The 15,391-nt window shown below is 41.0% G+C and overlaps 1 protein-coding gene across 1 annotated transcript in view; it reads left to right on the top strand.

Annotated features, from left to right (window-relative positions):
- Window positions 1-15,049, top strand: part of LOC310945404 (uncharacterized protein) — a gene marked incomplete at both ends in the record, with an annotated part of 50,515 nt that extends 35,466 nt beyond the window's left edge. Inside the window, 6 exons of the mRNA XM_083911484.1 lie at window positions 4,705-4,747; window positions 7,783-7,897; window positions 10,382-10,484; window positions 11,946-12,015; window positions 12,132-12,235; window positions 14,839-15,049. Of these exons, the coding sequence (XP_083767610.1) occupies window positions 4,705-4,747; window positions 7,783-7,897; window positions 10,382-10,484; window positions 11,946-12,015; window positions 12,132-12,235; window positions 14,839-15,049 (646 nt within the window). The remainder of the gene's footprint in view (window positions 1-4,704; window positions 4,748-7,782; window positions 7,898-10,381; window positions 10,485-11,945; window positions 12,016-12,131; window positions 12,236-14,838) is intronic.
- Between the last annotated feature and the right edge of the window lie 342 nt (window positions 15,050-15,391).

The following is a 15,391-nucleotide window of genomic DNA, read 5'->3' as shown; positions in this document are numbered from 1 at the left end:
AGAGCTCTCGCTTTCAGTGTATAGAGATTGGATGGCCCTCAGAAGTGACCCTCTCACCCCATACTCCAGCAGCAACCCTCAAAGTGGGCATACTCCCAGGCCCCCTCCAGGATCCTTGTGAGAGTGAAGAGCTGGTCAGTTGTTCCATGTCCAGGACGGAATCTGCATTGTTCCTCTTCAATCTGAGGTTCGACTATAGGACGAACCCTCCTTTCCAGCACTTTGGAGTAGACTTTACCCGGGAGGCTGAGTAGTGTGATACCCCTGTATTGGCGCACACTCTCTGGTCCCCCTTTTTGAACAGGGGACCACTGCGTCTCCCTTGGCACTGTCGCAGACTTCCACGCAATGTTGAAGAGACGTGTCAACCAAGACAGCACCTCCCCACCCAAAGCTTTCAGCATTTCAGGACGAATCTCATCAATACCTGGGGCTTTGCCACTGTGCAGTTGTTAAACTACCTCAGTGAATTCTGCCAGAGATATTGACAATGATACCCCATCAGCCTCCAGCTCTACCTCTGCAGAAGAGGGCGTGTTAGTCAGATTTAGGAGTTCCTCAAAGTACTCCTTAATCAGGGAGTAACTCGCCTGATTACCTCAACAGCTAAGGTCACCAGTGTCCCATCCTTACTGTAAACAGCTTGAACGGTTCCCCGTTTCCCCCTCCTGAGGTGCCGAATGGTTTTCCAGAAGCACCTTGGTCCATGACTTATCCCACACCTGCTACTTTGCCTCTGACAAGGCAAAGGCTGCATCCCTTCAGGCCTGTCGGTGCCTTGCAACCGCCTCCGGAGTCTTCCGGGATATGTTATCCTTAGCCTTCTTCAGTTGGACAGCTTCCCTGAGCACCGTTGTCCACCACAATGTTCGAGGGTTACCGCCCCTTGAGGCACCTAATACTTTAAGGCCACAGCTCACTGCTGCAGCTTCAGAAATGGAAGCTTTGTAATTATATATAACATTAATCCAGGTTTTAAATGTGGAAGTAGAGGAAATATTCCATCAAAACAGTACAATTCATCCTGGAAGGGGGACACTGAATCCACAGTGAACTGCATAGAAATACATTAGCTTTCAAAACTTAAAGAAGAAGATTTAAAATGAGGTCTCTAGTAAAGCTCAGAGGGTCACAACAATCTATAGGACTCATCCTCTAGGGATCATGAAGAAGATAATTGTTGAATTGAGGAAACGGCTCCCTGTTGTCCCTCCAGTTTACATCAACGCCGTCCCTGTTGACGTGAATAACATCAGATTCTCAGGTATACATACAATAGAGTGTTTTCCGCCCAAAGATCGGTTTGTTTTAACACAGCAATCACACTCGGATGTGGGACAAAAGTGGGCCAAGATCGTCAATAAAAGGTTGTTTCGGCTAGCTTCTAATCAATGCCGAGAGCTTTCGATTGCGTTCTCAATCAACTCCACAATCAAAACTGTGTTTGTGTTTGTGATCTGTCATGTCATAAAACAGAAAAAGATTCATGCTGTGCTTTATAGGACACTTTCACATGTTTATAGGGGACAACAGCTAACTGAAGCGTAACGTGGCTAGAAAACCAAGAAGCTAATGAAAATGATCCATCGGTTGACCTGGAGCAGCCATGAAATAGAATGCCTTTTTTGTTGGGTTTTTTTCTGGCTAAAAAAGAAGGCCTGTCCTAAGGCGGATTCTTGAAGTAAGATTTCTGACCAGTAATAGAACAGTTAGCTCGTGCTTTCACAGCCGTGTAAGCACAAACTAACACAGGGGCGTTTCAAGGGGGTGGTCTGGGCCACTGTGGCAGTGCAAAGCTTAAAAGTACAGTGCCTATATTAATGCCATAAGAAACTAGATGATCTACGAAATCCATTGGTACCAACCATGTCACGGTAGCTTGTTGGGAAGCTAATGCTCCAAGTTTTGACGAGGGGAAAAACTGGCATCTCCATTTTGAAAGGGGTCCCTTGACCTCTGACCTAAGGATATCTGAATAAAAATGGGTTCTACTGGTACCCACAAGTCTGCCTTTTACAGACACAGACTTTACAGACTTTATGACAATCCAGACAGTTTGGTGCACAAACATGCAGTTTTTGTGCATGCAATACAAATGTGTCACCTTAGCCCATTCCAAAATGATGTATCTGAATTTTTCTGCATACAGGGGTCCATAAACAGTAATGAATGTCATAAATTAGGTCTGCCTGAGTTGCCATTTAATTGTAGTGAGGACATTTTGTCTAAAATGAGCTGTTGTGACCTCTAGGATAATCACAGCCTCATTAACTTAACTATCACAAACTGTAGAGCTAGGACATTCCATGAACATCTTCACTCTAGATTTACAACTGAGCTCACTACAGCCTCTGAAAGACAAATACTTGGTGGGCCAACCAGTGGCCCGTTGGAACATCAAGAGGGTTATGTTATTCCGACGTGTGTGCACACACACATACTACATGCCACCCCTGCATATCCGTGCCCCACTCGGCCATCTGGGCTAAAAAAAAGTCTGGATACGACACTGTTAACCAAGGGACAATTGTATCATTTTAGCCTCTGAACAAAGCAAACACACTACATGTGTGAAAGCGCCTTCAAAATTGCTCTCCAGTTGTGTCATGAAGAAGGCACATCAGAGACTTTAGTTTCTGCAGTGCCTTAAAAAAATATGGAATATCTACAAAAACTCTTGTCATTTTCTGTCACGCTACCGTAGAGAGCATCTTACTGATGTGATTTGGCAACCTTACTTTAAATAACTTGCAGTGATTCATTTAATATTGTAGGGCTGCTATTGTGTCAGTGCAGATCTATCTCAATACATTTGAATATACAACTGTACATTTTAATATATATGACAATAAACTTTATCTAAATACCAGATTCTATGTCAGTCTTTTTGAGGTTGGTTAACAATTATCTTTTTTTAAAGACCAATTGACCTTCATGTGTCGAGCATGATTATTATATTTATTTGTGCGGTTTGCTCCCTTAGTTATTGTTTTCTGAATGTATGGTGTCTTTCAGTTGCTCCCACCTGCCTTAGGAGTGAAGCTGTCAGTTCTGTTAACTGTGCTGCAAAGGAGACTAAACTAAACCTACAGCACTTTACAACAGCAGTAGATAAATAGCGAAAATTAGAGTTTAAAATGGAAACACTGATTCATAGGTTTAGCCCTGACCTGCCATATGTTTTATAACCATTTGTGCTTCATTTAATATTTAGGACAATATTTTCCCTACTCCCTAGTATTCTTGTATCTCCCCAGGAGATCCCTGTGTGGGCTGGGAGCTGGCCAGCTACTCGACGAACAGGAAGCCAGACTTTATTCCAATGACCCTTAATGAAGATGAATTCATGTAGAGGGCAGCACTTTATAAATAACTATATTAAGTGTCAAGGAAAAAACTGAAGAATACTAAAACTGAGAATAGTATAAACCCAAACTTTAGCTTTGTGATGCTACTGAGAATTGATTGAAATTTATGTAATATTCAGTTTTGTAAGTTTGTTCTGTGCTGTTTCTGTGGCTTCACTGGTTAAAGACACACATGTACATAATGTTTCCAAAATATAGTCTATATTCTGATATAGCCGTATGAACATTTACATCAAAAGGTGACTGATACAAATAACACTTTACACTTGGATTATGTTATAATATCATGCTCTTCAAGTACATTGTGTCCAGATATGAATTTTAACTACATCAATATACACCATGAACAAAATTTGTAATCATTTATTTGTTTAGCTTTGGTATCTTCTAAAGCTTCATAAAGGTCTTTAATAGATTCCAGATGTGTCAGTGACTTCATGAAGAATAAATCAATTGATCAGTAATGGCTCTGAAATGTAAAGTCCTGGTTTAAAACGAAAGACATTATATTATATCCAGGGACTACAGATGGATATTAACTAGTAGCTAAATCTGGTACAAATCATATTTTCTCTTTTTTAGGATTAACATACAGTATGTTTGTAAATGGTCCCTAATATAAATAAACGTAATAAATCTATTCTATTACCATCGAACTAAATGGAAGGAGTTTGTCTGTCTGTCCTTTGGTTTTCTCAAATGTTTTTTCAGTTTTCACTGTTTTTTCTGATCGACTTCACTTGCCAGCTGAATAACTGAGGACCCACAGAAGTGCAGCGTCGTGTGTGAGCTCCTGAGATCAGAGAGAAGTAGTGCATTGTGTACACACTGTGTAGTGTATTGAGAAGGGATCCCTGTTGACTGTTACACCGTCAAACGGCATGCTGGGTAGAGTTCTCTCTTCATTGCTCGCTACAGTACATTCAAGAACAGACAAAGAAGGAGGTGTTACAACAGACATTTTCAGAAAGTTTCAGTTTCCTGAAAATTAGTGATGTCCAAATGAAGCTTCATGAAGCATCAGTTGTATTTGTTGAGTCCACTAGATGGAGCTCTTGGTTTAAAGAAAAGGGCTCAATGAATGGTGATTCAGTGTGTTTTCAACTCTTTGTTGAACAGAGAGCTCTATCTAGTGTACTCAAACATCTATGAAAATGCTTCATGAAGCTTCATTTGGACATCACTAGTGAGAATGCTTCAGGTTTACCATGTTGTATGACAGAGACAATATGGATTTACAACATGGTGAAAAACATGAATTATTTGTTCTGTGTATTATTTACATTCCTGTTTGAAGTGCCTACCAAATCTCCTGGATCTGTGATTTTCCCCTTAGGTCTGAGAAGGCAGGAGAGATTGCCACTATTCCACTGACAAAGGTAAGACCCAACACTCTTTTTTGTGTGTTTTATATCGGGGATTAGACAAGGAAGTTTTATATATGAGGTACAACACTTTTTTTCTGTTATTAAAGACTTGAAGGGTTAAATTAAGACTCATATATCACTTTTGAATGCATCAATGTAGTCCACAGTCCACAGCTCAGCTGGGTATGTATGTTGTTGGGTGCAATCATTACACGTTGATTTTGAATTATAACCATGTTTTACACAGAATTTACAGCTGTTCTTTATTATTCTGTATAACAGCAGTTGCACAACTTCAAGCACTTATTCTCTTAAATAAAACTAAATATTCTGTTTCTAATCAGTTATTGATTAATGCAAATGAAATATTCTTAGATTTTCAAAGTCAACATGCTTGATTTGGGTTTGTTTTGAATGTGTTTGTGTAATGTGGACTGGCCTTGGCCGCCACCTACTGGTTTTATCAAAAGATGGACGGTGCGTCTCCACTCCCACTGTACAAAAATGAAGCCAAAATATCCCGGATACGGGTAATGCCGTGTTGTAATTTTGGACAGTTGGTTTGGAGGGCAGTAGCGCTGTGACGAGGTCAGGGTGGATTGACGTCTCATGCCGATGGAAACTTTGAGTTAGTTTCATAGTTCATCAGCTACAGTGCTGCTTCAAACTACTGAAGCATTTTAGAGAGGGTTGTACTGAAATTTCTGAAGTCAGATAGTGTCCTCAAATATATCCTTGCAGGTTGTTTGATTACACCATCTTCTCAAACACCTTAAAACATTTAACTGTATCATAAAATCAGGCCATTATACATCAATAGAACGGTGACCTCTTCTTCTATTGTCTCGGCCTTTGTTACAAAATGTAGTAAGTAATGCCAGTACTTACAGTAATTAAAACATAATGCAGTATATGTTGTATGTGTGTTAAGGGCCTACAAGTGCTCTTAAAGCCACATGCGGGGCTAGATAATGCATGGTCAACAGCAGCAACATGTAGTCAGCCTGTGTTTGGATCCAGTAACACCGGAAACAAGCAGGAATTAGCTGTTGTTGCAGGGTGAGCCAAACTCATTGGTAGGCAAAGATGGGACTATAGAGCTGACCTGGCTCCACCTCTTTAAAAGGGATACAACTCTATAGAACAAAGCTGCATCAGGTTATATTCTGATGAAATTCATATCAGCTTAACTCACAGGTTCCTGTGATGCCTTTGATTTTTTTCTGTTTCATACCTGTTCTATTTAAATACTGTTTTTAACATGTTTTATAATGATCCTGATGAAGGGCAGAAGCCGAAACACAAAGGTCTAACAATAAAGTTGTTCTATATACTACAAGTGTTGCTGTGGTTTTGACCTTTTCAGTTGTTAACGAGCTGCCAGCCCTGCAAGAGGCTGACAATTAGCTGCACATATACTGACTAGTCAGTAGTGTTTATTACTCGTCAGCCCCTCACATTTGCATTGCAAACCCGCAGTTATCTTGACATTAACTGGCGAGGCGATGCAGTTGGACCGGACAACAAACCCAGTTTACCCTGCCAGCTCTCTGATACAAAGACTGGGTAGTCTCCCAGTTAGCCCATGTGTGAATTATTGTGTTGAGTGGTGCGTCTCGATTATGTTTATATCATGTGGCAGCGGACAGCGGAGCAAAACAAACCTCCAGACCTGATTCTCCTGACACTGTCCAGGGTTCATATGTGAAAAAAGCTTCTTTTTTTTTTCATGTTAACCCAGTGACACATAGTTCACATGATTGATTTGAAAATCTTTATTTGGTTATGGCAACACACCTCATACAGTATTTCTATCAAGAAAACCCAAAACAGCCAATCACAGTTTGATGAAACATGACATCATCCATAGCAACGCGGTCAGCCCCGCCCTTCTTAACACTTCTCCAAATTCCTCAGTAAAGGTTGGTCTCTTCAGCTTTGTTAAAAGGTTTGAAGAGGATACTCTTAGTGAGGAACTTTGGGTGTTAAGGACTCCTGTTGGTGGGAAGATCGAATGTTTTGTGAATACAGAGCCAGAACAATAACCTGCATAATGGAACTGGATGGACTAGAACGGAGAGTGTGTGTGTGTGTGTGTGGGGGGGGGGGGGCTAAAGCGAGCTAAAGTGCCCTCAATAGTGGCAAAAATTAGAGAAAGTACCTTATTGGCTGCCCTTTATACGTGCGGAATATAATTGGGTGCCCTGTAGGGTGCCCCTTCATACAATATATTATGACGATGTGATCTCTAGAACAAGAAAATTTGATAAGGTGTCTTAATGAGTGCCCTTCTGCCTGTCTGGTGGTTGGTTGAAAAAGTGTTGCTAAAGTGCCCTCGTTGGAGTGGTAAAAACAAGAGAAAGTGCCTTAGTGACTGCCATTTACACGTGAAAAAATTGATTGAGTGCCCTCTAGGGTGACCCTTCATAAAATAAATGATGAGCCCTCAGTCTAGAGCAAGAATATGGCAAACCGAAAAAACATGTTGTGGTTAGCTATTGAAGTGCAGATGTTCCTCTCTTTGGTAGCCGACGAATGGGAATGCGAAAGAGGCGCTGCTTTTATGTGGCGTCACTACGACGAACAGCTACATCGAGTGCAACTTAAATCTGCAATGGATTAAGAGTATTCCTGTACCCGTAGTGTAAAAGTGATATAGAGTTTAGAGACTATACTAATCTAAATCAAGGATGAGGACTATTTCATCATACATGATGCATCATAGCTTTTTGCGCACTGGTGGGCCCCGTGTTGTGTAAAATTCCCCGTTTTTATTTTTTCGCCCCTGCCCTTCAAACAGTTTGAGTCCGCCACTGGAGGCAGGTCCTTCAGATAAAGAGTATGGAGTCATTTAACACATCTGTGTTTTAACATGCATTGGAAAATACTAAATTATCATGGCAGCAACATACTGTACGTAGTGGTTAACAAGACCCCTTTCTGAATGTAGGAGATGTTCTAAAATACAAACATGCCCCCTTCTTCCTTCTTGTGTCCTCATTTTCAACATCCACCCACATCCATCACCCTCCTCATAACCCATATAGATCATTAATGAACGCTACAGGGCCTACTCCTGGGTGGCTGAGCTGATCCAGGTGTTTATAGCCATCAGCATCACAGTGTCCTTCCTGGTGATGGGGTCAGCCATGAAACACACCAGTAAGTTTACTCGTGTTTGACTCTGTGACTGTTCATATACTCTGGCTGTTACGGAGACTGTTAGAGCTGCTCATGATACTTTAACTGTAGTAGATAGAAGAGGTGTAATGGTAATACGAGTACTAATGGTATCGATATGTAGTAACAGCACCAAACTCAAAGTTACATTTATTACTTAATTATAGAATTATAATAATTAAAAGAATAGTTTGACATTGTTAGAAATATGCTTTCTGATTATCTCATAGAGAGTTAGATGAGAGGTGGATATCACTGCTGTCTGTAGAATAACACACTACTACACTGAGCCTAAGTGCAGTAACTACAAAATCACTTAGAACATGATTTCTTCACAATTTAGGGCCTGAAAGTATGGAGGTTCGCCTCACAGCAAGAGGGTTCCTGGTTCCTGGTTGGAGTTTGCATGTTCTCTCTGCGTGGGTTCTCTCCGGGTTCTACAGCTTCCTCCCAAGATCCATGCACGTGTTAATTGATGACTCTAAATTGCCCATAGGTGTGAATGCGAGTGTGGATACAACTGCTGTCTGTAGAATAACTATGAAGCGACCCCGATAGGGACAAGCGGTTGAAGATGGAGGGATGTATGGATGTATAACTAGTTAACCATAATCCATCATCAATGTGCCAAATATTAATTTGTTGGGACAGTAAACTTTAAAGCCATTTCTTAATTTTTTGTTAGTAACTACACTCAGGCTTTGTAGGATTTTATTTTATTTCTTTTTTTTTTGCTAGTTTTTACTTTTTATAATTATTTTATCTGAACGTCATTTTATATCTAAATGTAATTTTATATATGTTTCTTTCCAGTGCTCTAATGTTTTATGTAAAGCACTTTGAATTACCTTGTTGTTGAAAGGTGCTATACAAAAAAGCTTAGCATAAAGACTGGACGCAGGGGGCAGCCCTATGGACTTCAGACTCAGGCTCAGGGAAGAGCGGGTCGTCCTCCATTCGAGAGATCGGCAGTTCAATCCCCAGCTCCCCTGGTCCGCATGTCGAAGTGTCCTTGGGCAAGACACTGAACCGTGAATTGCTCCCTGTGCTGCGCATGGGTGTGTAAATGTGGTGTGAATGATTAGATTAGATGGTTTGTAGATGTCCACTGCCATCAGTGTGAATGTCTGTGTGAACGGGTGAATGTGACAAGTACTGTGAAAGCACCTTGAGTAGTCAGAAAATTAGAAAGGTGCTATATAATTCCATTTAGCATTACCATAATTTGTCATTGTTAAATTAACAGGTTAGACAAACAAGATATGATGAGATGTGGACAATGAACTTTAGAGCTGATTGTAGGCAGATTATTATACCTATGGACAGAGCCAAGCTAGCTGTTTCCTCGTTTCCAGTCTTTATTGTAACTTTGAGGTCCCACATAAAAGTGAGATTTCCATGTCTTCTTTGATTATAAAGCAGGTCCAGGTGCTATATACTGTATATACTGTGGAAGTATCAAACCTCCCAATCTACAGAGAAATGCACAGTCTGTATACAGAAACTATGACTTTAAACGAGCCGTGAGGACTTCTGTACGGTTGTGATGTAACAACTATACTATATAGAGATAGAAAGTGCTGCTACAGTCATTCCCCGGCTGCAGTGACAGAGCACAGATGCAGAGGACTTTGTAACAATGACCAATCAGAGCAGACTGGGCTTTTTCAGGAGGCGGTCTTAAAGAGACAGGCACGAATACAGGTATATTCAGAAGACTCTAATAATGTCATTTTTGAACATTAAAGCATGTAAACATGTTCTAATAGAAACCTAAAATACAAGTATGAACCTGAAAATTTGTATGATATGGGACTTTTAAGGGTTCCCTGTGGAGTTCTAGACCTGTTTATCTCATGTATGCCAGCATGTGATACACTTTCCTGCCTATGGTGTCACAGGTAGTGATGTGCACATGAAGCTTCTTGAAGCATTAGTTGAGCCTACTAGATGGAGCTCTTGGTTTAAAGAAAAAGACTCAACGAATGGTGATTCCATCTGGTGGACTCAAACAACAAAGAAAATGCTTCATGAAGCTTCATTTGGACATTACTAGTAACATATATGGTGCCCATATAATGCCAAGACATACTGCAATGCAGCGGAAAAAATAGGGAAGGGGAAGACTGCAAACCTTTAAACAATACAGGATTAATTAAGATTCCTCACAAAATTGGTTTTGAAAAAAATAATTTTCAAAAATGTTTTATGAGGAAGAAAATGCATTGAACACATTTGTTAAGCTCAAGGATTCACACAGTGCATTTGTTGACAAGAGAGCTCCATGGGGCCCTTTAAGCTGAGCTTGGCTGTAGCTTCATATTGATTGCAAAGATATTAGAGTGGTATCAATTTTCTTACTCATCCAACTCACAGCAAGAGAATAAGTGTATTTCCCCAAATTGTTGGACTACTCATTTAGGCATAAAGTGTTTTGTATTGACTGACTGGTTGTGCTTCTTTCAGTTGATGGTCTTGTGAGCTCGTTGTGGAGCAGCAGACTGGAGTGGCTGTCTAAAGCCTGGGAGCGGAACCTGCCAAACAAAGAACACATCTGCTCAGCAAGAAGGTGAGGAGTTTGGAGGCTCACTACACAGTCGCAGTGTATGCTCTCACCTCCACAACAAAGAAAAGAATGTGACCTGATATGTTTGGTTAATAGGGGTGTCACGATTCTCCAGATTCACGTTTTGATCGGACATAGACTTTCAGATCATGATTCAATTCTATTTTCGCGCCCTTGATTTTCGATCAACAGATCATTGGTTTAAAGCTGCAGTCAGTAAGTCTGGTAGATCGAGCTGAATCAGTCAAATTTTTAATGTTTACAACTCTCACGCTTCTACTGAGCTCCTTCTCTCCCTCCCATTGAGTGCTCGTCAGTGCGTGTGCACCAGATTCCTGTGAACTTGCCCGTGTCTTCTCTCATCAATAAACGGTATGGAGTACATGCTACATGGTGGTAAGCTAGGCGTATGCCTACCTTGAGACGTGTGCCTGTGATATTGTAACATGTGCAAAGGGGGGGGGGGGGTCTGCGGCGTGTGCATGAACTGTACCTGACAGTCAACTCTGAGGGGACAGGATAACACGGGCACGGTGGATTTTTGCAAAACATACAACAAGCTGTAGGTGCACGTAGAGGCGCAATTTTTAAAACCGGATGATTTATTTTGTTCTATCGAAGCATAGTTTCGGCTTAAGTGAATATGATCAAAAAATGTTGCAGACTGCGACTTTAATGTTGTGACAACCTTCATCTACATCTACTTTAAAAAAAAAAAAGAATATGGCCATATGGTCAAATTAAAATAATTTATTTGAAGCGCAGATCCAACTTTTGATTCCAAGAATTAAAGTTATTGATAATGATGGCATGGGCTTAAGTTCTGTGTCAGGTCCACCATGATCAACTCCTGTTACATAAAGGTTTGCAAGGTTCAACATTAAGCATGGCACGATTGTCCAGGGCCACAAAAGGTGACCCTGTGGCCACCAAGCTTTATTGAGTCCCTCTTGAGAATGAAACTGGAGGAAATAACATTAGCCCCCCTTTTCTAAACGGAACGCCGCTGTTGTTACCATGTTTCCATGAAAATCATAATGTTGCAGTCCAACAACAGGGGTGGTGTAGGTGAAAGGACTATGAGAGAATATATATGTATGTATGTACCATATATTTACAAATATTTGTATATTTTCTTTGTGTTAATTGAAGAGACAGTATTGTTGTTGCATACATTTACATTTTGGCCACCAAAAATGTACTTTTAACCACCAAATTTAGGGGCTTGGTGGCCAGTGTGGCATCTATCGCTGGTTTGTAACTTTAAAGGAATAAAAATGGGAAATCAATAAGGTTTCATTATTAAAACATTATTACATGATAATTCTTCCACCTGAAGTCTATTTTCTGTGTCTCTGCCCATAAATGAAGATGGAGAGTTTGTTCTGTGACTTCATCTGAAAAGATTTTTCTAATCAAGTTCCATGTTTCTTCTTCTTCTCCTTCTGTCTGTCTTTCTTCCAGCATGGCTAAAGGACTTATGTCACTGCTTGCATTCCTTGTCATCTTTATCGTGTCGTTGTGTGATCCCAGGGTAAATGATACAAAGACATGCACACGCTCTTATGGTGATGACTAAAGAAGATGGAGATTGGCAGAGTTTAAGTGCTTCATAAAGGTCAGTCACCTGTGTTCTCTTTCTCTCTTCAGGGTTTTATTGTCATGTTGGACAAAGTTGTTTCGTTCTCTCTCAACACTGAAGTGGGGCTGTTTATCTTCATCATGCTCAGAGAATCCAGAGAAGACAGATTCCAGTGAGTACCTCTGTTTTAGTCATTTAATATTTCATACATGATGTGCCAGGAGGGAGATGGAAAAAATCCATTCATCAAATCCTCTTCTAACTCAAGCGCTTTCCATCTCCTTGAATGACTCAGTGCGTTTACATGCATATTAGTAACCCGAAAATGGTCTTACCCTGCTTTAGGGAATGATCAGATTATTGAAGTTCCCCTCGTTTACATGAGCGGAGGTCGCCAACATACAGCTGGAGTGAATACGGCTTTTTTGTGGTTCACCTTTGTCAAAGTCACAAACGGCTGACTTTTGGACAGAATTACGACAGAATCGGGTCTTCTTGGTAGTGATGTTACTTGCCGTTGTGAAGTCCTCCCTTGGTTTAAGGGTAACGCTCTATTATTGTTGTTGTTTTTTCACGTTGTTTTCAGTGCCCTTGCTTCCTTGTTTATTCTATTTCCGGGTCAAGAACCACTGCCGTGGAGTGGGGAGAGGGGAGTTCTAACCCACAAATCATGTGCGGATGAGATACCAGATAATAATCCGAGAACGCTGTTTACATGCATGAATTATCGAGGAACTGAAGGAGTTATCTAGGTCTGTTAACCAGGGTATGAGAACTCTGATTTTACCCGGTATTTACATGATGTTTAAGTAACCGGGGTATGCCCTTAACCCGATCATGATCGGGTTTTTAAACTGCATGTACACGCACTGATTGTTGCCAGAGTGCAGATGTCTTCTACAGTCACCTCACTTTGACCAGTAATGCACACCTCTTAAATCCTTGTGTTCATTTCTTATGGTGCTGTTCTTCATTTGTCTCATCTCAGGAGTTGCAGTTTGCATTTAAAGGTCCCAAAAGCCTTTTTTATTATAAATCAGTTGGAGGTGCTATATAAATACTGTGAAAGTATCAAAACTCTCAATCCACAGAGAAATGCACACAGCCTGTATTCAGAAACTGTGTCGTTAAACCAGCCGTCAGGACTTGTGATGTCACAGCTCTACTATATAGAGGTAGAAAGTGCTGCTACACTGACGTTACAGTCCTTCCCCGGCTGCAATGATGGTACAGAAACACCAAGAACGCAGATGTAGAAGACTCAGTAACGCTGTCCAATCAGGGTATACTAGACATTTTTCCAGGAGGGGGTCTTAAAGAGACAGGTGCTAAACAAGCCCCACCACAGCAACTTCCTGGTTGATCCAATCAGGAAGTGCCCAAAACTACAGTTCTCCGAGTGTCCACTAGGGGCAGTTTGCACCATAGAGCAGTTTCTCATTGACCCCCATGTTAAACAGGCTGTTTCACAGCATAATTAAACCTATTTAAGGCCTGGTACAAAAAAATATTCTAGTCTGTATGTTTAGGTCATATCTCCATGACAACACTGAGGGAGGGGGGGGGGTTGTACCAGGCTAGCTTTTTTTAACCTATTGGAGGTTAAAGTTTTTAAATAATTAGGGGCGCTGCCTCTTGAGTGACAGCTAGCCCCTGGCCCTCACTTCAACTCGGAGGCTAGTTGTCAGGATTAGCATGCTAACGCCGTTATTTCGACCTGGACTGCGGTCTTTCGTGTGGTGGTGTTACAATAAAAGATGGTTTGCTCTTCGATCAACTGAACCAACAGATGGTTTAGGAACACAACATGTTAGCTCAGTTATGCTAATTAAGTAGCCGCAATTGCACAATGACTTGCAATAAAGCCTACTATCGATGGCACATACACTAGATGCTAATCTGGAGCAGCGGGAGGATTCGGGCTGTTAGGGTCGGTGTTGAATATTAGTTTAAATCATAGATCATAAATGCTGCCTGCACTTGACTCGCAGAGCCGGTGTAATCCCGTTTCTCGCTCCCGGGCGTGGGTGCTAATGTTGATAATTCAGTAAACATCATCCAGATGGACGTATTTCCCTCCCCCTAGCATCAATGCCGTTTTTTGGTAAATGAGGCGGAGTCAAAGTCCGACAAGATGGCGACTTGTGATTTCAAATATTATTTTAGAAAAATAATAATAATTTTCACATTTCACTATGGGTAACATTTCATTTCACTGGTCTACAAATTCTAAATAATTTCCTTTGCAGAGAAAAATTTCTTATTTGCACGCAAAATAGGTGCACGCGTGACGTTACCGTCTGATTCTAAATCTAATTGATTTGTGTATACACACTGTTCCCCCTGTTATTAGCACCAAATAAGGCTTCAGACAGTGTTCATTTGTCCCTTCTGATTAATTCAGTCCAATAAAGTGCTGCTGTAGTTACCTGTAGAGTATTTTAGTCAAAGCAAGTCTGAAATTTGACAAAAGATAGTTACAGTACCAGTAATCAGTACTGAAAGAAAAATGCTTTTCAGGAAACTTATTAGTAAATGATGAGCCTGTAAAAAAAGTGTTATCTAAAAGCTGTGATTTAACTCCCTAACGTACAGTTTTCTGACGGAAATGTCCCCAAATTGAGCTCTGGTATGTTTGGAAACATTGAGATCTTCACCAGAAAATATCGTTCTGTGAGTTTGAATGTTTGTCTGCACAACTCAGACAGTCAGATTTGGAATGAAATGTTTCTCTCCTCTCTTTCTCTCTCTTCCTCTCTCTCTATATCTCTTCAGACACCTTGCTGTCCCTCTGCCAGTAGGTGACTGTGTGTTCAGCCTCAGTTGGCTGCTCCCCTGCTACTTCCTATTTGCAGTAACCTATGACGTCCTGCAGACCCTGGCAGACGTCGCTCATTACCTGCCGTTCTACAGCCACAGTCAGGAAGCACACAGCTACAACGTGACTGGCAGTTTCACAGCAGCCAATGTCTCCATCCTGCTCTGATCCTCACATGGCCACATCACACGGACCAGTAGGAGTTGGAAATTGCCAAAATCAGAAGCTTTGCAAGTGCTTTTATTTTGTAATCCCACTGTTCAAGCTCTTTATACAACCTGAACATTTTAAACATGAGCAATATCTGTTTTGGATGACGTCTTTGGCCAAAACACCAAACTGGTTTTGCACACCGTTTTCCCCAGATCATCAAACAGGGTTCACTCTTTTCTTTGTCTCTTCACACAAACTGTGTCTGTGTGAAGCACAGACTGTATAACGATGGACGACGCCATCAAAGTGAAGCCAAAATATCCCAGATACAGTATGTCGATCACAGCTGTCAGTCAT

Source organism: Echiichthys vipera (genome assembly GCF_963691815.1).
Source record: "Echiichthys vipera genome assembly, chromosome: 3".
Lineage (NCBI taxonomy): Eukaryota > Metazoa > Chordata > Actinopteri > Perciformes > Trachinidae > Echiichthys > Echiichthys vipera.
Note: the sequence above shows the minus strand (reverse complement) of the source record. Positions and strands in the feature narration are given on the sequence as shown.